General features: G+C 31.9%; 3 protein-coding genes across 3 annotated transcripts; 1 reads left to right on the forward strand and 2 right to left on the reverse strand.

Annotated features, from left to right (window-relative positions):
- Window positions 1-1,189: 1,189 nt before the first annotated feature.
- On the forward strand, window positions 1,190-15,242 carry LOC112637864 (fatty acid synthase-like). The gene is made up of 8 exons (XM_025408523.1): window positions 1,190-1,245; window positions 6,267-6,365; window positions 6,451-6,795; window positions 8,529-11,686; window positions 11,873-12,338; window positions 12,472-12,814; window positions 12,918-14,404; window positions 14,804-15,242. The coding sequence occupies exons 2-8, from the start codon at window positions 6,320-6,322 to the stop codon at window positions 15,205-15,207; spliced, it is 6,249 nt and encodes a 2,082-aa protein (XP_025264308.1). The 5' UTR covers window positions 1,190-1,245; window positions 6,267-6,319; the 3' UTR covers window positions 15,208-15,242.
- A 2,378-nt stretch (window positions 15,243-17,620) lies between these two features.
- Window positions 17,621-18,641, reverse strand: LOC112637865. Its single transcript, XM_025408524.1, has 2 exons — window positions 18,348-18,641; window positions 17,621-18,266 (listed from the first exon to the last, which is right to left on the reverse strand). Exons 1-2 carry the CDS (start codon window positions 18,555-18,557, stop codon window positions 18,162-18,164), a joined length of 315 nt encoding a protein of 104 aa, XP_025264309.1. The 5' UTR covers window positions 18,558-18,641; the 3' UTR covers window positions 17,621-18,161.
- Window positions 18,642-20,400: 1,759 nt separating this feature from the next.
- LOC112637868 (cytochrome P450 4C1-like) lies at window positions 20,401-24,564 on the reverse strand. The gene is made up of 4 exons (XM_025408537.1): window positions 24,501-24,564; window positions 23,902-24,014; window positions 23,545-23,782; window positions 20,401-20,770 (listed from the first exon to the last, which is right to left on the reverse strand). Exons 1-4 carry the CDS (start codon window positions 24,547-24,549, stop codon window positions 20,427-20,429), a joined length of 744 nt encoding a protein of 247 aa, XP_025264322.1. The 5' UTR covers window positions 24,550-24,564; the 3' UTR covers window positions 20,401-20,426.
- Window positions 24,565-25,365: the final 801 nt, after the last annotated feature.

The raw sequence follows: 25,365 nt of genomic DNA on the forward strand, positions 1-25,365 counted from the left end.
TGTGTGTAAAAATTTACATATTTGACTGCACAACCATAATTATAGTTACATAGACATTTATTACATTTGCCTGCGTAGACACAAATATAGTTACGCAGAAATATATTCTATATATATAATTATTTATTATTATATATATATATATATATATAATAACAATAAATAATTATAATATTATATTCTATAATAAATATATATATGTACATATATATATATATATATATATATTTATTAATCATAATTATATATAGATGTATAATGATAATTATATATATATATATATATATATATATATATGTATATATATATATAGAAAGATACATATACATTTCGATCAAAATTTCTCGTTTATACATTATAGAATCGTATACAATTATGTATGATTGTATCTGAACTATATTTGTTACTTATACATATTTATATATGACGCAAGACTTATATATTATTATATATTAAACTAACAGAAATCCACGTATAATTATAATCCATGTATATTAAACTAACAGAAATCCGTGTTACTTATACATATTTATATATGACGCAAGACTTATATATAATTACATATTAAACTAACAAAAATTCATGTATAAGTATGCACAATGCGCACTTATATAATTATATGTAAAAGTTATTGCACTTATATGTAAATATATATAATAACCTGTACTCTATTATTTATAATTATACATTTATTTGCACAATTATACAGGGTGTCCCAAAACTCATAATCAATCTTTCAAAGACAGATTCCTGGGATCATTTGAAGATTTTTCCTCAACGAGAATGTCGAAGCACTAATAATTTTCGAATTATAAGTGATTGGAAATAAAGGTTTTTTCGTAAACTAAGCTTTATAGAAATAAAATATTAACAAAACTACATTCTTCGATTAATTTTAAATATAGTTTACTTTAGTTGAGTTTTAATTTAAGGCTTAATTGCAAAGATAAATCTGTCTTTTAAAGATTGATTATGAGTTTTGGGACACCCTGTATATGGTTATGTAAAATTATATCCAATTCTGCATGAATATACATAAAAAATTTATTACCAGGAAGTTTATTTGTTTAATAATTTTTCAATAGTGAGCGATTAAAAATTTTACATGTTATTCTCGAGGATATGATAATCAAGTCGGGAATAAAGAAGTATAAAAGATAGACGCAAGTACCTATCAATATCATTTGGAGTTAAAAACGGTAAGAAGTGTGCTATTAGTGGAAATTGCTGATCTGCCAATCAAAAGTGAGTTTTTAAATTTTTTAATTTTTTTAAAATTTTTAAATTGTTTTTAATTTTGTTCAATTTAAGAGACTATGGTCACACTTCACGGTTATTGTAAAGATAAATTTTCACGTTTTAATTATTCTAAGAGGTTCAGTACATATTTATCGTTACGAAAATGAATTAAAATTAAGATCTTCAAATGAATGTATTGAATATGCTAATAGAGCAAGTCCCGATAATCCTGTCATGATTATAAAGAAACACATTGTTTTTTTAAATCTTATGTCAGATTTTATCGGAGGAATTGGGATTGATAGAATGCATTGCGTGAATGGCGGTGTCGCGAAAAAGATATTATTACTAGTTTGATATTAAATTTCGAGCTTTTCCGTTTTCTGTGTATGCTGTCATTGATGTCATCAATAGAAGGCTTATGGCAATCAAACTGTCAAAATATATGCATCGTATGCCGCGTTATATATAAGATTTACTCCACTGGAAAGCAAAATTGAATAACATGGCTTTCATTATTCTGTTCCAGTTCTCAAGAGAATTTTAAGACAAGATTATTTCAATCATTATCTTCTTCTTGTAATAGCAATATTCATATTAAATTCCGAACAAATCATTTTCCATAATAAATATTGCTCAAAATTTTTTAAATAAATTTGTGCGTAAATTAGAACATTTGAATTGCAATTTTGTTCGTTTTTTTTTTTTAATATCTCTCAACTTGATACTCTCTGTTTGAGTTTGTTCAATATTTCCGACACTTACCAAACAATGTTCTAAAATTCGTAGTTTCATGATCTTTCTCTTGCTTAGTATACGAGAATTTAAATGGTAAACTTTTAAAATTGGTGGAATGGAACGTGGCATATTGATGCAACACAAATTACAACAAAACGATATAATTACCGGTATAATTATAGTTTATAAGAAATGATTAGATTAATAAATGAAATACCAAGAGGTTCCGTTTATAGTAAAACCGATAAGTAAAAATAAATATTTCCAAATTACTACAGTGTTGATGCTTATAAGAAATTACAGAGATTACAAATATTATTATTACTCCAATGTACAATACAAGAATTCCTAAAACGGTTTCATGGTGGTACTCCATATTTTACATTATTAAAAAATAACTGCTTACATGTGTCGCGTATAAAGCAGATTTACAGACAAAGTTTACTGTTGTGAAATAAACATATAAATAATGAAGGTCAACTGCAATTCATTGCTTTATTAAAACTATTCATCAGAATTGCAATAAAGAAAAAGACATTACGCGATTGTACAAAAAATTGCGATTGTGTATTTGTTGTTCGTGATGATTATAATACAACCGATATTAATTTTTTTTACAAAAATATCACAAAATAGATAACTTTATAGCTATTTCCTAATGAAACTTTAAAATGTGTATGCGTATATATGAAAATCGATAATCAAATGTAGATAGAAATGCCTATTAAAAAAGAACTAGAATAGTATATTTTTTATGTATATTTATTATCGATTTTATTATATTCTAACATTAATTGCATTAGTTTGAAATAATAAAAATTATTATCGATTTGTAAATCGAGTATTAATATATTTTTATTAGTGCTGAAAATTTCGAGAAAAATTTGAAGGTTTAAAAGAGATAAAGAGGTAAAAGTTGTAAAAACAAAAATACAAGAATTCAATTTTAATAAAACGATTATATGTGCAATCTAAAATTATAAGAAAGAATTTTTATTTTTATAGAGAGATAGAAAAGTTAAAGCAAAATCTTATTATTCGAAGATCAAGATGCCTACTTATTTTGAAGGTGATATTGTGTGACATTTTTTGTTTTTCCGGTCTCTGACGGATCCAATATGGCAATCAGAATTAAAACCATCAAAATATGTATAAATACGAAAAAAATAAAACATATTTTTCATAAGTTATTACAAATTTGGTGCCAATTCGAAAAATTTCAGAGCCAATCTCCAATATAGACCTCATAAAAAAGGAAATTTATGGAAATCTCCAGATATAAAATTTTTATTATTATTTATATTATTATGCTTTTATATACTTATGCTTTTTTTAATTTAAGTGTCTCTTTCCAAAAATATGATATTATCAAAAAATATGATTATCGTTATTAAAAAAAATATAACTACTGTGACGTGACGCTTGTGAGCTCCGTCACCATTGCCCTGTCGAGGGGAAACAGCGTGCGCGGGGTCGTTCCTCGCGCCTGAGAGGGAATTTAAATATGAATTTATTCGTAATTTTAAGATTTATTTTAGCTTTAATGTAAGATCCGCGAATAAAGTGCGGCTGCTGTGCGAGCGTGCGTTATCTCCTTTGTACATGAAGATACAGCCAGATACCGGAAGGAGAGGGAGCCGTATAGGAAGATACCGGATATGCCGCAGAAGATACCGAAGATACCGCAAGAAAACAAAAGGTCATGTAATGAGATCCCGTACCGTAGCTATGCTTAATTCTGCAGGAGATTAAATCTGCATTATTTCAGATTAAAAGACGGCAGAACACCCGGACGACGGGGCGGAAGACAACCTCCCAGGCGGCCGACTGGGGAATAAAGAAGATTCCGAAAAAGACGAGGATACGGCCTGGCCAGCCGGTCCCGTCTCCAAGAATTAGAGATACCGTCGCCCGTGGGTTCTGGGCCCCTGCATAAGGGCAACGCCGTTCAACAGCTATGACTCGGGAGGGGGCGGAGAATCAACCCCCGTTCATCCGAAATTGACGAAATGCGCGGAAGATCGGCGCGGGATCCGAGGACCTCACGGAAGCACTTGAAATTCGTCACTGTTCGGTGAGCTCGTGCCACGAATACACGTGTGACGAACCACGAGGAAGCGACCCCGAAGGAAGCCATAGCCGACGATCAGTGTAAGCCGTCGCACAGGTAGCCTAATTATTGTTCATCCGGGATCAGTTGGCGTCGTTTTGAGATACCGTCGCAGGGCGACGAATATTTCGTACAGCTACCGCGTAAAGTAATTGTACTTGTACCGTAATTGCCGGACGCCAGCTGTCCCCGGGTGTCGCGGATTTGTTCCTCTCAGGGGGTTCGCGCCGACAGTCTCGTGCCGTACCGTAGAATTTTACATCGTTAATTACCGTTAAATGTTGTTTCGTGTCATATTAAGCGTATATGTTACCGTTATGTTACGTGCCGAAATCTAAGTCCTAGCGTGACGTGGCAATTTTGGTCGTTTCGTATCGCATATCGAAAGGCGGGATTTGCGCGAAAAATTTCTTCGCGAGCGTGTGTTACCGTAAATGAACAATTTGCTCTGCAAGAATATTTGTTACCGCGAAATCTCCGCTGAATCATCTTCCTGTTATCGCTTATTCAAAAATTCTATTGTTCGACTTAGAGTCTTTGTTGCCGAGTACCCAAGGTCGCGAGAAGACCGTTAAATAAAGCAAACAGTTCCGCATAAACATTGTTACCGCTACCGTTTTCCGAAGCCTTGGTTTTTCTGCCAAAAATATACCGTGAAATATTATCGCCGATTACCGTACCGAGAAATCGATTCGAGATATACCGAAATTTTTGGAGAGACGTGGGCCGTTGAAACGATACTCACAGGACACTCGATTATTATATTCTATTCATTATCCGTTACTTTTGAATAGTTGTATCGCAAATTACCGTTAAATAGTATCTTTAGTTTCGTTCGATTAAAATCGAGATTCGCGCGAGGCTCGTGCCTCGACCTGTGTTCCGAAGTCGTACGGGTTGATTGTACGCCGACCGCGAGTCTTATCCCGATTACCGCTAATCACCGTGAATTATTGTAAGAAATACGTTCAATTTTTATCGAAATCTTGCGGCGGGTCTCACGACTCCGGCCGTGTTCGGAAATTTGACTGAGTATTGTATCTCGCGTATTAAAGAGTACCCCGCTGTAAATTATTCTTTGAGCTTCCGTATCGCAATGTGTGAGATGTTATACATCACTTTATTACCGCTTTCATCGTTGTATTATAGTCACACATTTTGAATAGATCGTTTCCGTTATCACGATCCCTGACCTTCGCATCAGTCGTTACAAGTCAAGTCCTTTGTCTTTCAGACTCGGATCTTCGATTGTTTATATTCCGAGATTTATCTGTTCGTTCTTAGTTTGTTTTTTTTTGATACCGAATTATACATATATTGATCTTATCTCTGTTATACCACTTACTATCTGTACCATTATTGTTTAATATATTTAGATAATTATAAGGAAAATAACTGACTGTCGATTATTTCTCTCTCCTAAATACTGTCTAGCGCTCTCTCTCTCGACATCTAATCCACAAAGAACTCCGCCCCTCTGCCAAACACTGAGCCCGGGATTACCGGATCTTGCCGCTACCGTATCGTTATCGTGGCGCGGAAATACCGCGCCTGGCGCCCATATTCTATCTCCTTTTTTGTGGGAGATTCTGTTACCGTACGTTACCGCCATTTTGAGATACCGTTACCGCCATTTTAAGATCCCGATACCGCCAATCACTGACACCGCCAAATTTGCACGCCACCTCCTCGGGAGCGGCGTTCCCGAGGCGGGCGACGGCGTCGCACTACGTTATCGTTACAGTTACAGAAAAAAATGTAACGTCGTTATCAATCCGTTATCAAAAAACAGAAATAAAAAACAGTAATAAAAAACAGTAAATAAAAATAACGATAACGGCGTTATAAGTAACGCGTTATTCCTTGTAAAAATTTAGTGAATCAAAGAATTAATAGAAATAGTGTAACAGACACAGATGTTATTCGGCTTTAATCAATCAGTTTTGTATTGTAAGTTTTTTTTTATATTCCAGGAAAATTAGTATGAAGTTAAAAAAAAGATCAATTAATTTTCTGTTTTAAATATGATATCATTATTCATTATGTATTTGTCTATTTATATATTAAAATATTACGATAGAAACTTCAATAAAAATAAAGCTATACGATGAACGTAATTTCCATAAAAACAATTATATGTGTAAGCTAAAATTAGAAGAAAGAATTTTTATTTTTACAGAGAGATAAAAAATTAGTTTAGTCTGAGGAAACTCAAATTATTTGAAGATCAAGATGCCTACCTATTTTGAAGGTGATATTGTCATTGCGGGCATTTCAGGTAATTATACCTGTCTCGAATGGTTATGATACAATCACAATTTTATTATAAAATGAATATTTGTAATACATCGATATTTTTCCAGGCCGCCTGCCTGAATCGTCAAACATTGAAGAATTTAAAGAAAATTTAATGAATGGGACGGACATGGTCACTGAGGACGATCGACGTTGGAAACCAGGTCTTTACGGTTTACCCTCTAGATTTGGCAAACTTAAAGATCTTCACAGTTTCGACGCCTCTTTCTTCAAGATATCTCCTAAACAAGCGCATATAATGGATCCGCAGATGCGCATTATGCTGGAAGTGACATTTGAGGCACTGATTGATGCTGGTATCAATCCTTCTACCTTGAAAAAATCGCATACTGGTGTGTTCATTGGTGTTTATACTTCGGATGCGAATGATTTTTGGAAAAGAAAACCAGAAAGTAGGTATATTTTGAAAATTTATTGTGAAAATCTTTGTCTGTGAAAATCACATTATAAAACAATATTCTTATGTAGTTAGATTAATTTTTGAATATTTACAGTGAAAATCATATTATAAAATACTTACAAAATACAAAGTATATTAAATGTTTATATCTGTGTGATGTTGGAGTATGTATGTATGTTAAGAATCTACATCTAGTAAATAACACCATCCTCACTACACTGATGAAAAACAGTGGCGAATGGACCTTGAACTGTCTAGGATAGTCTCGCTAGTAAAGATAAAAGTGTGTGTGATAGTTTGGAATCTATAAGATCTACAGAAAAATTTGTGCAATCATACTTGTACCATAAAAAGGGATTTATACACAAAATAATGAAAAGAATCAACTGGTGTAAAGGAAATAATTATTTCTAAAAAAATGTACCTGCTCGTTGCAAATTCATATTTTTTTCTTAAAAATAATGATGTGCTTCTTTTACAATTGATTCCTTTCGTTATTCTATGTATAAAAATATTTTATGAGATGTTTTTTATGTAAAATTTTATCTAAAAGTATAATATATCTTATAAACTTTTCAATTTTTGACTATTCTATCTTTGTAATTTTTTACGGAATATTGCGAGTATATATAATAGTCAATTTATAGGAAAAATTAAGATGATTCCATTTATAAAAAATGAAGATAACCTTAATATTTCCGAAGTGCCTCTACCTGGACAAAAATTATTATAGTTATGTCATAGCTCCCTTTATATCATGCAATCTTAGTTGTACAAATTTATTGCCTCATTCTGCATAGATGTGTTGTATATGTATGTGTATGGGGTGTATGTGTTTATATATATGTTTAATATATGTAAATTTTTAACACTTCCATATGATATATGGAAGTGTTAAAAATTTACATATATTAAACATATATATAAACATTACATATATTATATATATATATATATATATATATATATATATATATAACTTTTAATATAATGAGTATAAGGAAATCTTTCCCCTATCATTAGTCGCGTACGAACGAATGTAATGTTCTAAAGTCAGCCCCGAAACTGTCTATTTTCGAGAGTTCCACCCTTTGAAACTTTTGAAATCATGATCAAAATGTCTTAATTTTGAAAAATTAACATATTAAAAATTTATCAAATTCGACGGAAAGACATTTTCCATTAAATTAGCGGGATTCTTTATTTATACTAACCAACGATTTACATACTTTCGACACGTTTATTTTTGTTTTCTTTTTTTTTTTAATTTAATGTTCTTTTATCACCAGTGAAAAAAATCCATGCAAAATCGAAACGTTTGGTTTATTATATTATGTTTTTTTAATATAATGAGTAAATTTTACTAATTATTACATATCATTGCAATAAATGACGCAGTAGTCTAGATTCTCCTTTCTTTTTATGATTAGTTAATTTGGTTAATTTAATTAATTTAAAGTAAACATGATGAGAGAATTCAGTCAGTTAAATTGTTATCTTTAATATTATTATGCCCTGACAATCGAGGTATAAGGCCTTCCTCTTGTACAATAAATATTATAAAATATTATATTATAATTTTTTCATATATAATACATATAATACATATTACATTGTAATGGATATACATTTAGCAAAATTTCAACTTTTGCTACAAGAATACTATAAACATCAGTCGATAAAATATACTTAAAATAAGCTAAAAAAATTATCGTCTATTTGCAGGCCATGAATGGTTTCGAAGTAGCAAAGGAATGATAGCCAACAGAATTTCTTACACCTTCGATTTAATTGGACCCAGCTTTTTGGTAGATACACTTTGTTCTTCGTCCTTGACTGCTATGCATCAGGCAATCTTGGCGATACGCAGTGGCGAATGCGACGCAGCGATCGTTGGTGGATTGAATCTCGTGCTCGATCCGGTCAATAGTCTTCATTATCATCATATGAATATACTGTCCACAGATGGCAAATGTAAATCATTCGACATCTCAGCTGACGGTTACGTGAGATCCGAAGCAGTGGTCGCAATATATTTGCAGAAAATGACAGATGCGCGCAGAGTTTATGCCACAGTAATGAACACGGCGATAAACATGGACGGCTACAAGCCCGAAGGTATTATGCACCCGAGTGGTGACATGCAGTATATGATGTTGCAGAAAATGTACAATGAGGTGAATATCGATCCCAAAAACGTAGTTTACGTGGAAGCGCATGGTACCGGTACCAAAGCGGGTGATCTGGGGGAACTCGATGCCATCGATAAGTTGTTTTGCAAAGACAGAAAGACACCGCTGTTAATCGGTTCGGTTAAATCAAATATGGGACATGCAGAAGCAGCTAGTGGATTGAGCGGGATTGCCAAAGTACTAATTGCAATGGAAACCGGTGTGATTCCGGCAAATCTGCACTTTGCCGTTCCAAATCCAAACATTTGCGCGTTGACCGAAGGACGTATTCGCGTAATCGACAAAGCTACGCCATGGAATGGCGGCCTTGTGGGTATCAGTTCATTTGGTATTGGTGGTACGAATTCGCATGTCATTCTGCGCAGCAATTCAAAAGTTAAGGTATCATTGGATCATGCTGTCGAGACTCGGTTGCCCAAGCTGGTCGCTGTATCAGGCCGTACAAAAGAAGCTGTACAGATAATACTCAACAAAGCAAACGAGCATCAACAAAACAATGAGTTTTTATCTTTACTGTACTCCTTGCACAGTGATAATATATCAGAACACAACATTCGTGGCTATGAGATACTCGCTTATGATAGTACGCGCGAGATTGTCGAGGCGAATTATGACGAGAAACGTCCCGTTTGGTTCATATTTTCCGGTATCAATAGTCAATGGCCGGGTATGGGACGCGAATTGCTTCATATCGAAACGTGTCAGCGTAGTCTACAGCGATGCGCGGATGTATTAAAGGAACACGATGTTGATCTAATGAATATCATCATTAACGGTACCGATGAAACATACGAAAACGTATTGGTTGCTACTGTGTCAATCGTGGCCATTCAAATCGCTCTCATCGATATGTTAATTTTTATGGATGTGCGACCAGACGGTATAATTGGACACTCCCTTGGCGAAATAAGTTGCTCTTATGCCGATGGCGCGTTTACCCTAGAGCAAACGATTTTGGCAGCCTATTATAGAGGAAAGTCGATCATAGAATCCGATTTGGAACCAGGCGCTATGGCGGTGGTAAACTTAAATTGGGAGAAAGTCAAGAAAATGTCTTTGACCGATATAACTCCAGCCTGTCATAATTCCGCGGATTTGGTTACCATTTCTGGCTCACCCACGTCCGTGAAAAAGTTCGTAGAAGAGTTGAAGAGCAAAAATATCTTTGCCAAAATGATCAATTGCTGTGGAGTTGCTTATCACAGCAAATACATTGTTCCAGTTAAATCAAAATTTCGCGCTTCTCTCGATATGATTGTGCCAAAGCCAAAGCAAAGATCTACCAGATGGATTTCTAGTTCGGTACCCGAAGCTGCATGGGATAGCCCACTCGCACAATTTTGTTCGCCGGATTACCACGTGAATAATATGCTGTCACCTGTGCTTTTTCAGGAGGCGATCGCGCATATCCCGAAGAACGCGATAACTATCGAAATCGCGCCACATTGCTTGCTACAGACAATCCTACGTAAATCGCTACCATCCACGGTGATTAATATCGGTCTTCAAAAGCTGAATCATTCAAATAATTTGATCTTTTTATTATCTAATGTGGGAAAGATGTACATAGGCGGCGCGCAACCCGACATCGCTAAATTGTATCCGTCAGTCAGTTTTCCCGTTAGTCGCGGAACACCGATGATCGGTTCTCTGGTCAAGTGGGACCACTCTGCTACATGGCAGATTCCAGATTTCAAGCATAAGTCGAAAGAATCGTCTGAAGAGCATGTCATAGAGATAAATTTGTCAAGTAAAACAGACGCATATCTAACGGGACACAAAATTGATGGGCGATTTGTTTACCCAGGCGGCTCTTATATATTAATGGTTTGGCAATTATTTGCAAAGCTACACGATACCCATTTCGAGCAACTACCAGTAGTCTTTGAGAACATATGGCTTCAGCGCATTACCTTCTTACCGGAGAATAAAACAATCAAGTTTTTGATAAAACTTATCGAGGAAACGGGAGATTTTGTGATTCTCGAAGCGAATACGATTGTAGCCAGCGGGAATATCCGCATTGCTGAAATTATTGAGAAGAATCAGTTAAACTTACCATCGCTTCCGATGCCGTCCACCAAGCTTTTATTGAATACCGAAGATATGTATAGGGAATTGAGATTACGTGGATACGAACACAGTGGTATTTTCAAGGGATTAAAATGCTGTGACATTTCTTTCACCGTTGGCGAGTTACATTGGTTTAATGAATGGTCTTCGTATATTGATAACATGTTTCAATTTAAACTGTTGTCAAACGACCGGAAATTAGTTTATGGTTCGAAGTGTCGATACACCATGATCAATCCCATTCTTCATAAACGAATGGTCAATGAATTACCTAAAAACGGCGGATTGCCGATATATCACTATAAAAATGTCAATATAGTTATATCAGGCGGTATTGAAATAAGAGATATGAAATGTACCGCACCTCAGCGACTGCAGAAGACAACTAAACCCAAATACGAACGTTACGTTTTCGTGCCATATGAAAACTCAAGCAGCTTGGTCTTGAAAGATCCAAAGACAGAAAAAATTCACATACTTACTGTACTGTTACAAACTGTATGTGAAAACATAACGACATCGAGAATCAAAGCCGTAGAAATTGCGGATAATCGAGCCGCAGAAAGGCTTTTGGCGCCCCTTGTACACGATATTCTTTCTTGCGAACCCTTAGTCACCGTAAGTACTCGCTACATAATTTTAATGACTATCGTCGAGTTAAAGAAGTGAAATCTTACATAAATAGTTTCGAGCAATTTATAGTATAAGATACACATTTTTTGAATACATACATATGAAATATTCATAAATGCGCAAATTTTGTTATATAAGAAACCCTTGAAACAATCACTTTTATCATTTTAGGTTGATTTACAAGTAGCCGTCAGTTCCGCGTCCGATTATACGATAAGTTTCAATCAAACGGACATTAATATTAATGTAATTAAATGGGATGTGAACGATACATTTCCAGCTCAGAATATGCACCTCATCATAGCAGCGGAAGTTCTCTCTGGCCGATCTTGCTTCGTTCTCAAAAATCTTGCGGCTACCTTAAGTTCTAATTGTTTTATTCTTCTAGAGGAGACTGGTATATTCGACTTAACGATTGCACTAAAGGAAGCGCATTTGATGTTAATTGGTAAACAAATCGACTCCTCGGGTAAGAGTTACTTCTTATTGAGAAAGCGAAAAGTGAGAAAAGAACCGATCTTAATAGAGATCACAGAAAACGATTTCTCATGGTTAGCAAATGCGAAAGCGGCATTGAGTAAATTCGACAGTGAAAATCAAGATGTACTTTTTGTATCTCAAAGCGAAGAATTACTTGGTATTTATACATGTTTATATATAATTTTTGAAAAAAATTCGCGTTTAAAAGTATTTATTTAAAAATTTTTTTCGAGCTTTATCCGAGAGTTGACCAACGAATCATTAAAATTCTTGTTCTTTTTTATTCTCAGGTCTAATCGGATTCGTACATTGCATCCGGCGGGAGGTCGCAAACGTGCGTTACATTTACATCCAGGATAGTAATGCTCCCAAATTTGATTTATTCTCGCAATTCTACGCAAAGCAATTAGAAAAAGAATTAATGGCTAACGTCTTTAAAGGAGGTCAATGGGGTAGTTATCGGCACTTGCAATTAGATCAACATATCTATGTGGAACTAGAGCACGCCTATGTGGATACATTGACGACAGGAAATTTAAATAGTTTGGAATGGATTCAAAGTCCGTTAACGTATTGTCAGACCAAATATCCAAATACTCTCTGTAGTGTGTACTATGCATCATTAAATTTCAGGCAAGTTTCAAGCATCATTTTTTGCTCTTTCCGAAATTCTCTCTAAAATTGTAATAAAAATATGTTACCACAATGATAAATATTTATTGATTAATACTAATAGGGATATTTTGTTGGCGACTGGTAAACTATCAATGGACGCTCTTTCATCGTTAGGGCTTGTCACAGAAGACTATGTGTTAGGATTAGAATTCTCCGGTAGAGACGCAAACGGTTGTAGAGTAATGGGTTTAACTAAATCTAGAGGTTTGACGACCACCGTGTTGCCGGATTCCGATTTTCTTTGGAAAGTACCTGAGGAATGGACATTGGAGCAGGCGGCGACAATACCATTCGCTTATGTCATCAGTTATTATGCTTTGTTTGTACGAGGTCGATTGAAAGCGGGCAAAAATGTACTGATTCATTCTGGTGCGGGTGCCGTTGGCCTAGCGGCAATCAATATTGCCCTGCACGCCGGCTGCACCGTCTTCGCCACTGTCGGCACAGAGGAAAAACGATTGTATCTCAAAAAGACTTTTTCGCAATTGACCGACAAGCACATTGGCAATTCCCGAGATACGAGTTTTGAACAGCTGATATTGGACGAAACCCAAGGCTGTGGGGTCGATGTTGTATTGAACTCGTTGTCAGAAAAGAAACTGCATGCCAGCGTACGGTGCCTCGCGAAGAATGGTCGCTTCCTCGATATTGGGAAGTACGACATGTTGAATGGCAATCGCATAGATATGTCGATATTTTTAAAGAACATCTCCTATCATGGTATACTTTTAGAAATGCTGTTCGAGGATAGCGAAGATAAGCTAGAAACTGTTAGGCTAATCTCGGAAGGAATCGAGAATGGTGTAGTGCGTCCATTACCAACGACCGTATTTTCGAAGCAAAGCCTCGAGGAAGGATTTAGATTTATGATGGCAGGCAAACATATCGGCAAGGTATTGCTGAAGATTCGAGACGAAGAGCCACAGAAACATATGCTATCGATGCAAACAACGGTAGCGGCCATACCACGTACTTATATGTATCCAGACAAGTCGTATGTATTGATCGGTGGTCTTGGTGGATTTGGTTTGGAATTGGCCAATTGGATGATCACCCGCGGCGCTAGATTCATCGTTCTCGTGTCACGTACTGGAATACGCACTGGTTATCAGATGTCACGCGTGCAACATTGGCGCAATAATGGCATCAAAGTTATCATCTCTACGGCAGACATTACAACATTTTCGGGCGCCGAATGTTTGATCGACGAGAGTAATCGATTGGCTCCTGTGGGCGGTATATTTAATCTGGCCGTCGTTTTACGTGACGCTTTGTTTGAGAACCTGCAAGTGGTCGACTTCGAGACTGTAATCTTACCAAAGGTCAACGGTACGAGGAATCTGGACGTGGTGTCGAGAAAGTCTTGTCCATCATTGGATCTTTTTGTTGTGTTCTCGACTATAGCGTCTAGCCGAGGCAATGCGAGTCAATCCAATTATGGTCTCGCAAATTCAGCTATAGAGAAAATCATAGAACAGAGGCATACTGCTGGTTTGCCCGGTCTCGCTATTCAATGGGGTGTTATAGGAGATGTTGGTTTATATATTGGTGAGACATTTTTCTATTTCTTTCTTTGAGATTCAATAATCTTAGATCTTTTTCGGATTTCATTGCCCTTTTTCTTTTATTAAATTTTACCTAAAAACTGCTTTCATTTTACTGTAAAAAAATATTCACGTAGTCAACATAATGATTTGTATGACTCTTTGAGAAGATTTATTAAATTATTTATTTTTATTACTAGAAACATTAACAATTTTTATTGGAAGAAATACATACAGTAAAATTATAGAGGAACTATTAGTAGAAGATAATTGCAGACTTATAACGTTATTAAAATTGCAGATTTCTAATATTATTACAACAAAAGCCCAAATTTAATATTTAAAGCGAATAATAATCATTTTTTATATTTAATATCATTATATGATACTCTGATTTTTATAGATTCGATGAAGGATAAAAACATCGGTATAACGCGTATTGGTGTTTTACCGCAGCGTGTGTCCAGCTGTCTTGAGACCATAGACGTTTTTCTTCAACAACCATACCCAGTAGTATCATCTACAGTGATAGCCGAGAAACGCAAATCTGTAAATAACGACGACAGTATTGATCATGTCGTCCATGTCATTGCCAATATCCTTGGTATTGAAAATATCTCGGTAAATATCAATGACAGCTTCGATAAATTTGGCATCGATTCGCTAAGCTATATGGAGATAAGACAGATTCTTGAAAGAGAATATGGTATCTTATTATCGCTCCGAGAGATGTATGTTTTAACGTTAAGTAAATTATTAGACTTGTTAGCGAAAAACGATGTATCTCACAATCCTTCGACAAGTTAAAGAAAAACAAAATTGATCACAAATCTGCGGAGAGAGATATATCCTTTAATTAAAAAAATTTTTTAGTTTAATATTTGATTTATAATAATGATTTATAATAACGATTTATAATAATGATTATACTTTAGTGTAATTTATGATGAATTGTAAAGTACTTCTAAATTAATTATATGATTTTGTTTAAAAAAATTATTTTTTGCTTATATACATGTGTTTAATATACATTATGAATACTTAAGTAAGTCATAAGTAACGAATTTGTAATATTCAAAACAAGAGATGTCATAGAAAAGTAAATAAAGTTGATATGAATATTATAAATTAATGCAAATATGTACGTATAAGGATCCCAGGTAGTACATATTCGTTTCAAAAACGTTTCACAAATGTTTCTCCGAAACGTTTTATAACCGATTCTTGAAAACGTTTATGATTGGTTAAAATGTCCACTTGAAGAACGTTAAGAGATACGTTTTTTTCTAATAAAAAAAAACGTTTAAAAAATGTTTAAAATACGTTTAAAATACATTTTTTTTTCTTTTATTCGTAAAACATTTGGTTTTTATGGAATTAATAAAGAATGCATTCATACACATTCTCTAAAAATGAATCAGTATACTGGAAACAGTAAACAGAGTTACTGATATACAATTGATATGCAGTTATAAGTTATTATAGCACTGTGAATCGATAATATTTCACTAAAAGACTTAACATTGACTTTTAATTAGTAATATTAATTTATCTACTTCATATAAAATTAAAAATTTTATTTATATTTACATGCATATTAGAACATGAATGTTAAATAGATGATAATTTATTTTACACATCTTTAATATATAATAAACAGATGATTTTTGTTTATTCGCCGGATATGTCCGACTTATAAAATCGATTTAATATCTATAATAGAAATTCTCTATTGAGATTCTATCAGAAATTAAATCGAAGTGATACTTTTAATTTTATCTGTTGTCTTTTGCAAGCTTTATATAATCCTCATAACCAAAACTTAAGTACGAGAAAAATAGCGCACCGTAGCGGTAAACAAACGAACTAGCGATTACTGATTTTGTGGTAAAATTTTACTTCCACTGACTATAATTAATAAGATATAAGATAAAGTAACAAAAAAGAAGCGTTTCTACTAGAGATCAATGAAATACTGATTCTTAGTGATCTTATTCATATATTTGTAAATAGAAATTAATATAGTTTTTATAATAATTATATATATATATATATATATATATATATATTGTATGTATGTATGTATATGTATATGTATGTACATATGTATATATAAGTTAAAATTAATTTGAAATTAATAAAAATTAGTTTTTATTTTGTCTATAGAAACGTAAAAAATACATTTCCTTAACTATGGTTTTAAAATCGTTTCTATAGAAACGTTTCTTATTAATGCTTTACGGTTAAAAAATATTAGATACATTTAAGAAACGTATATAAAACGACCGTGTGCTACATGGGCGTATAATGACAAAATAAATTGAAAAAGAATATTAGAGCCAAAGTATACATATACAGTATATATATATATATATATATATATATATATATATATATATATATATACAGGGTGCTTCCGCAACATACAGATCGGTAAGTCGGGTTGCCTATCTGACGATCGGTCTTCTTTTACCGACCTCGCATAATTGAAAAATAATAAAATCAGAGGATCGATCATGTAATTTTTTTCGTAAAAAGTGAACAAATTCCTTGATTGATACCTTGAATGCAAATCCGTAGGAAATGAGGAAAGTAAAATCAGCTTCTAACATTGATTATGTTATTAAATATTACAATTACACTATATCCGGATCGACGCGTCTTAATTAGCTGTCTAACATGTTGATTAATTACTTTGAAAATAGTTATTAGTGGATAGCTATTTTTCAGCAATGTTTCAACAATTAGTTCGATATTTTTCTTTTCTGGAAAACTGGATCAGACAGCAAAAAGACCTTGTCAATCAAGTTAATAATTGTCCCCTTTTTTTATTCATTGGATGCTGTGAATGAAAATTGAGATATCTTCCTGAGAATGTTTTACATATAAGTAGCTCGTAAAACTATCTGGTAAAATTTACCCTATAGGTACTAATCTGTCAAGTAAGATGAAATTTATCGAAAGATGGAACAACCCAGCCTAAGAGTTACTTTGATTTTATTTTATACTTAAATTTTATTATATAGATTCCAGTTACTTTGATTTTATTTTATGTTTGTGCCGAACCTAGTCAATTTATATTATAAATTGTGCAATGACATAAGACTAACAGATTTCATTTAATAAAATATATTTGCAAATGTTTTGATCACATATTTTTCTTACATTAATTATTACATTTATAAATCATTATTAAGTACCTTATCCCATTGCCATGACAACGCGCCAATTCCATTGAAAAAGTTTGCAAAATCTTCTCTAATTTTTTTAGCTGCAATAAGATTTGAAGAGCGATTTCTTGGTAGATTTCTCAAACCTTCAAATACTACTGCACGGTCTTGCGCAGTAAAATTCGAATACTGTAGTTGTGGTACATCTAAATCCCTTTCAGTAGATATTATAAAGTTATGCACAGCAGTTGTTGCCTGAATAATTTTTCGAGCTGTATATACAGAAGCAAATATTGGTTTTCCGTATATCCTCCATCGTGCAGCGAGTATTCCAAATGCTCTATTCTATCGATCGTCTAGCGCGGCTTAATCTATAATTGAACACTTTTTTCTTGTGTCAAGATTATTTCGTGGATATGGCTTCATCATAAATGTAGTTAACGGGAATGCTTCATCTGCGACTAATACATATGGCAATTCTATGTTACTATTCATAACATATTTTGCAAACGTAATTGAAGCGATTCATCGTAGAATCCCTTACTCAACTCACTATTTTGAAAAATTGTACTATCACATTGTCTTCCTGCGCTACCAATATCCACAACAGTAAAATAGTTGTGAGCTTATTCCAAGAAGAACGAGGCTGTGTTGTCCTTTATAATTATAATATGTAGAACCACTATTTGGTGGCATCTGCAAAATACAAGTATATCTTATAATGAAAAAATTAGTGCAATTTACACATTAAATATATTAAAATAAAATAGTTTTTACCTGTATAACAACATGTTTTCCATCAATAACCCCAATAGTTGTTGAACTGACAAATATTTCAAAGTTTTCTGCGATGTTTTGCCAGTTAACTGTACTCGGTTGTAGAAATACTTCGTCTTTAAAAGAATTCCAAATAACGTCGCAAGTTTCGGAGACAATTTTGGAAACAGTATTATGCGCATTACGAAAAGCAAACGATATTGAGGTCATGCTAGAAGCTATATATCGCAAAGTCACTTGCAAATGAGTGCGCGCAGGTATTGGTGTGCGGATAATGGTTTTTTTTGTAATATAAGGTTTTTGTAATATAAATAATATTCAATAATACTTAGCAATTTTTCAAATGTTTCTAATAGCATCCGAAAATAATTAAAATATTTTTCTTTATCAATTACTTTCATTTCACGAACCAGATTGTCGCTTGCTCCCTGCATTCTTCAATCTTCTTTCTTCTGAGAAAATTGGTCGTATCCAATATCGACGTTTGTTTTTCTCTTTCTCTCTCTATTACGTCTTTTAATTATTATATATAATAAATATAATTTAAACATTCGTTTTCGAATAATTTGCTTTTGAATTACACAATAAGATCTATTTCGAAATAATCCCAGTAGAAATTTAAATCCGGCGCAGAAAGAGTCTGGATCAGGCGTGCCCTACACACTGGCACGGCACTGTTCCGGCTGCCAAAGCAAGGCCTGACTAATTGTGAAATGTTTTTTTACTTACGGCCTTGTGATTTAGCATTCCGAATTGTGATCAGGCTATTGGGTCGTAGCTTGATCAGTCCACTAGTTCAGGGATTGATCCGGCTGCCTTACCTGTTCCGGACATCGAAAATATTTAAAAAAAAAAATAATATATTATTTAAAAAAATGTTTGATACCATCTATCAATCATAGTTGGACTCTATTTGTATTTCGGCTCCTATCGTAACCGGTTAAAAACGCTTTCCTGCCTGAATTTTTCTGAATTTTGACCATTCTGAATTTTGACCTATTCTGGGGGGATTCGAACGTGCGCTATTTGATCGCCTATGCCGAAAGCTAAGTACGCTACCTATTTAGCTATCCTAACACTTCGAATATTTTAAGTTAAATTATGTTATGTTATGTAGGCGTTTATTTTAAGTTAAATTATGTTATGTTATGTTATGTAGGCGTTTATTTTACACAACACAAATATTTAATAAATAAATTTATCATATTATATCAAATATCATCTTAAAACAAAACAAAAAATTTTTTTTCATTTATCATATATTCCATAAAAAATTATATTGTATTTATCATATTATATCACATAATTATATATTTATCATATTATATTAAATATCTCAAAACAAAAAAGAAATCTTTTTTACTCAATTGTTAATTTTTATTAACTCTTGTTTGTCGAGCGCCTTCCCAATCTTTCGCTGCATTAAAATCTTACCCAAAGATTTCTCAATATCCTTGCATAATATAGGCAGTCCGTGCGATTTATACTTCTCTATGACGATTACTAGATGCAAATAGCAAAAAAATTGAAGGATTGATAAATTAATCACTGATGCAAGTACATACTAACGATATCGTAAAAATATATAATACCTTGCATTTCAGCAAAAAATTTCGTCTTCGCGAAGACTTTTTTTACATACGTGTAACTTTTTTTACAGCAGTGTAACTGACAATCACGTCACGGGACATGAAGATTTTTAATACTCGGCGTATTCTCGACTGATCGAAAAATCAACATAAATCTCGTTGATTTCACTTGTTATCTTTCTTCATTGCTTTGATCTTTTCTTTGCTCTTGAACGTATTTTATTGAGTGTTCTATGATATCTATTACAATCTAAATTAGACATTTGCTCTGATAAATTTATTCTAATGTATTATTATACATGTTGAATGTTAGAGGCAATTTATATCAGCGATACTATATATAATAAATAGTTGTCTTGCAATATAATTAGACTGGATAGAAAGAGAAGGAGAAAAAAGTTTTTTGTTTATAAATTCTTATTTCTTATTCATAAAAAGTTTCATTAATCATAATGAAACATATATTTTTTGCATCAAACATGATAGCTTTCTATTTTTGTGGTAATAAATGAAGATACATTGATCCCTGTCTTGGTTTTAAAACCAGAGACATATCTACGGTCATTTCCTCATGCGTTTCTATGCTTTTCACTCTCCACTTTCTGAGTATGGCTGCTAATATGATCTTTTCTTCGAATATAGCGAATTTTTGTCCCATGCAGTTTCTTGGTCCAGCACTAAACGGGATGTAAGCGTATGGATGTATCTGTTTCAAATTCTCAGGTAAGAAACGGTCTGGATCAAATTTTAATGGATTCGACCAGATTTCTGGATTTCGATGAACCAACAGAATTTGCACTGCGACCGAAGTATCTTTCGGAATTATATAATTGTCTGAAATAAGAGAATAGTGCAAAGTTTAATGGAAAATCTTATAATTCAATTATTTCACACAGCTTGTTTCATTCATTCCAAATTCACAAAATGCATCTTCCAATCGTTTTATTGTTAAATTTGTTGAAAAATTATTTAAGTTTGAACACAAATTATATTTTAATCTGTAGATAATGACAGATTCAAAGAGTGCATTATATAACTGAAGAAAGAAATTTCAAATATCTTTTGAAAAGAATTAACAATCAAAATTCATTTTTCTTTTCTATTTAAATTTAAGAACTATTTATTTTCTTTAATTGATAGTGGAATATTATTATTTATTTATTATTTATTAAATCAATTCGTACCTGTCGGCTTCGGATGGGAATTAATTTATAATATTTCTTATTCTAATTTACTCGCATTCATTCGCATTTCATACATCCACTCTTCTCCTACTTCTATCTCTCTATGTCTCTAAATCCTAAACGCTTCTAATTTCAATCAATTATAAATTATCCTAAAATATCCTATTCCACTTGCACATCTTCATTTTCCCTTTATTCTATTTTGTTCTTCTGTACTTCCTTCATGAGAATTTCCATTTTTCTGTTTTCCATTCTGTATTTTTTTTCTCTTCTATTCTTACTGTCTCATTCTCTATTTCTGTTCTCCTCATTTCGTCTTCACTCACCCTTCCTTCCTCATTTATTATATTTCTCGCTGTCGCTTTCTCTTGTTTACTTTTTCTACTTGTAAATTCTTATTTTCTCTTCTTTCTTTTCTGTTCAATCATTGCCTATATATAGTTTTTTCTCTTCTCTATTCCGTTTGCTATATTTTTCTTCTTGGTTTTCATTAGATTGTTTTCCTTTATTGTCTTCTTTTTCTTCTCTGCTAGTTTTACTTTTTCTTAACCTTATCATTCCAATCAAACTTCCTTCTTTTTTCCATGCTTTGTCTGTATAATTCTCTATTTCAATCTTTCGGTTTTCTTTATTGTGTCTCTGCCGCTGCTTTAATTCCTTTCTTCTTCCTTTTTTCGCATTCTATTTGATTCTTCATTCCCCTCGTATTTTTTTTCCACCTCCTCATTGCAATCCAGATTCTTTTCCTCTCATGCTTCCTCTAACGTTTCCTATTTTTTGCTATTCTCTTAGATCTACAAATCTAGTCTAAAAATCTAAATTTAAATCTAAAATCCGAATTCTCTAACTTTTAAAATCTAATCCAAATCTGTATACTAAAGTTTAATCAACACATAATTAAAATCAAAACTGAAACCAAAATCATAATAAAATCAAAACATGTACAAATTCGAACTAAATTAGACTTAACAACGTATACCGAATCTAAATTTTAATTTTGAGTGGATTATATAAATGTAGAACCTTAAAGCCGTAAAAATCAATTCTCTAACTATTTTTATTCCACTCCTTATAACTGTCTCCTTCCTAATATCTCTTGTTGTACATTTTTATTTCTTCTCCATTTCTTATTATTTCCTAATTTGTTTTTTATGTTTTTCTTTCATACTACGTTAGATCATTTTCCCTGTTACTTAAATTTCTATCTCTCCTATTCTATGCTTTATTTCTTTCCACCCATTTTCTTCTATCCCTCTTATTTTTAACTATACTCTCTGTATCTTTCTTTTATACCTCTTATAGTTAAATTATTCTTTCTTTCTTTCTTTTAGATCTCTTCCTTGTTCTTGTGATATTCATAATTCCTTCCCCCTGACCATCGATTCTCCTCTACATTCTCTTCTATATTTTGCGCTTCGTATTTTTTCTTCTTTACTTTTCCCTGCAGCTATTCATAAGGATATATACGTTTAACTCCTTTATCAATCTATCTATTTTCTTTTCAAATCTAAGCTTTATTTTATCTACATCCAATAGCACATTTTACCTCCGTTACCTTCTACTTTCTATCGATCCTTTCTTTACCGATATCTCTTTGGTCCCTCAGCCTCATTTGTCTAAATCTATTATCTATATTTAATCCCCTTTTATTTTAATTTCTTTCCTATATTTCCTCTCTCTTTTTATACTTTCTTTTCTTCTACGCTTATTCTTCTTACTCTTACACGCCTACACCTATTGTATTGTTTTATTCTATCTAGATCAAGTCCACTTACCTCTTAATCCTTTGTTCAAATTTTAATCTCTTCTATTTCTTACTTATATTATCCCTCTTCTTCCCTCTTTTTTCTATAAGTTCTTATCTTCCGCTTTCTTATTCCAGCACATTCCTACTTCTATATCTAACGTAGTTTCCCTAATTCTATCTAAAATATCACACATACTCGCGGATCCTCCATTTCTCGTCACATCATCTAACCCAATTGATAGTATAGTATATATAGTATATATAGTAATAATATACTTTTCAAAAACTGCTATATGCAATCATCATTAATTTCTTGCATTGTATCGATTTATTTTATTGAAGTGAGAACATTGAAAGTGCAAATAGTTTATAATTCGTAAAGTTGATATTTTTGTGTAAAATATTTGATTATATTTCTTTTATCAATTATTTTAACGTAAACGGAGCATATTTTAAGAATATTTTAAAGTAAAACAAATTACTAATATATATTATATCACATATTCTATAAGTTTTACCTTTAACAAATTAATAAATAGATAAAGAAATTTACCTTCAGATTTTTTACCTTTAAGTTTTAAAATCTTTCAAAAATAAATGTTACCTCACACTTGTATTTCGTATTGGATTCTTTGTTTCAAAGATTTGTATCATTATAAAAATTTAAAAAATCTTACCCATTTTTATATCTTCTGATATTTTTCTCATAACTAAGGGTACACTTGGATATAATCTGCGCGATTCTTTTATAACTCTCCCGAGATATTTTAATTGCGAGAGCTCTTCAATACTAGCTGGTCTTTGAGAATCTTTGAAAACCTCTTTCAGTTCCTCATGAATCTTTTCTTGACATTTGAGATCATTGCCTATACAAAAAAGTGCCCAACTGATGGAAATCGCTGTTGTATCATGACCCTGTTATTACATATTATTATTTAAAATCAAGAATTGTATTATAATCAACAGATAAAGAAAAATAATATCTCAAACAAAAGAACTTTTTATCACAATTTTTATCACAATTTTTTACTCACTGCAAATAGAAGCGAAGTTACGTTTGCTCTCAAATCTTCATCAGGAAACGAAACATTGTCTTTCTCATTTGCCTCCAGAAAACGATCTAGTAAAGTTTTACTTTCCGGTTTGTCTAATTTAATTAAAAATATATTTAATTAGAAGAAAATCACGTATGAATATAATTTAGTTTAAATTTATAGAAAGCAAATAATTTGGTTTTCAAAAAATATGAGAATTTATAATTTTATATCTAAAAAGTTTTGAAAACTAAAATAATAAATTATGCGTTTAAAAAAATAAATATAAAAAAATTTGAAAAATTAAACAAATTTTAAATGTGCAAATATATAATAAAAATTTATTTTTTAATTTATTTTGTCTTTTTAAATTTATTACTGTATTTTAATATAAAATTTTATAATTTAAAGCTCACATTCATTATAATTAAATATATTATAGAAGTAATTTATGAAAGTGATTTAAGAAAGGTGTTTGTTAAATTATTCTGAGGAAATTTGCTGCATTAATTCATCAAAAAATTTATAAGAAAAGAATAATAATAGTCTAATGTATTTGATACATTTTTATTATAAATTACAATACTTTATCTTTGTACCTGGTAAATCTAAATTATTCTGCTGATTTTGTATTTTAATGTTCTGCATACGTGCGACTTTCCCGATTGTATTATCTAAAAAATTGTAGTATTCTTATTATTTATAAAAATCTAATTTGTTTTAAGCAAAATGGAGAAATGATATAAATATGAATTTAATATAACTACATTATCGTAAATTATTTTTAGTTTTATATAATATTATGATAAATCACTAATCAATATTACAATATATAATGAATATACATAAGTATTATTTCTTTCTATTTGTTATGACTATGATGATTGTTATGCAAATTATTTATACAATAATTTTTTCCTATGGTAGTAAATAAATAGATGATAATAAACATTATATACAAAATATACAAAAGAGAAATAGATGATAATAAATATTATATACAAAATATACAAAATAGAAAGAGAGAAAGAGAGATAAATATTAGATTAATTAACAACTAATAAGTATTGGATTATTTAATGTAACAATATATCTAACTTTATCAGTTATATATAATGTGATAGAATATATGTAAATACAAATACAATGAAAATTTATATTTAATATGCAAAACATGGGACATTTAAAAACACTATAAACTAAAAATTTAAAAACATTTAAAACACTAGATCTCAGTGAAGATGATATTTATAATGATTTCTTTATGTCGACCATGCAAAACACGGGACATTTAAAAACACTATAAATTAAAAATTTAAAAACATTTAAAACACTAGATCTCAGTGAAGATGATATTTATAATGATTTCTTTATGTCGACCTAGCTGAATACTTTCAGATTGACAAACGGTAAATCAACCAATTATGCAAAAGCTGCTTCAGACTAACGGTATAAACTTCAACC

This window comes from Camponotus floridanus, unplaced genomic scaffold (assembly GCF_003227725.1).
Source record: "Camponotus floridanus strain SB8 unplaced genomic scaffold, Cflo_v7.5 scaffold213, whole genome shotgun sequence".
NCBI classification, from domain to species: domain Eukaryota; kingdom Metazoa; phylum Arthropoda; class Insecta; order Hymenoptera; family Formicidae; genus Camponotus; species Camponotus floridanus.

Excerpts from the sequence above, each read along its gene's own strand:
- LOC112637865 (XM_025408524.1), bottom strand. The coding sequence starts at position 18,557 with ATGACCTCAATATCGTTTGCTTTTCGTAATGCGCATAATACTGTTTCC. Across the intron at positions 18,267-18,347 it reads GAAAACATGTTGTTATACAG|ATGCCACCAAATAGTGGTTC; the intron begins GTAAAAACTATT and ends TGTATTTTGCAG.
- LOC112637868 (XM_025408537.1), bottom strand. The coding sequence starts at position 24,549 with ATGCAGAACATTAAAATACAAAATCAGCAGAATAATTTAGATTTACCA. Across the intron at positions 24,015-24,500 it reads GAATAATTTAGATTTACCAG|ACAAACCGGAAAGTAAAACT; the intron begins GTACAAAGATAA and ends TAATTAAATTAG. Across the intron at positions 20,771-23,544 it reads ATCAGAAGATATAAAAATGG|ACAATTATATAATTCCGAAA; the intron begins GTAAGATTTTTT and ends CTCTTATTTCAG.
- LOC112637864 (XM_025408523.1), top strand. The coding sequence starts at position 6,320 with ATGCCTACCTATTTTGAAGGTGATATTGTCATTGCGGGCATTTCAG. Across the intron at positions 6,796-8,528 it reads TTGGAAAAGAAAACCAGAAA|GCCATGAATGGTTTCGAAGT; the intron begins GTAGGTATATTT and ends GTCTATTTGCAG. Across the intron at positions 14,405-14,803 it reads AGATGTTGGTTTATATATTG|ATTCGATGAAGGATAAAAAC; the intron begins GTGAGACATTTT and ends TGATTTTTATAG.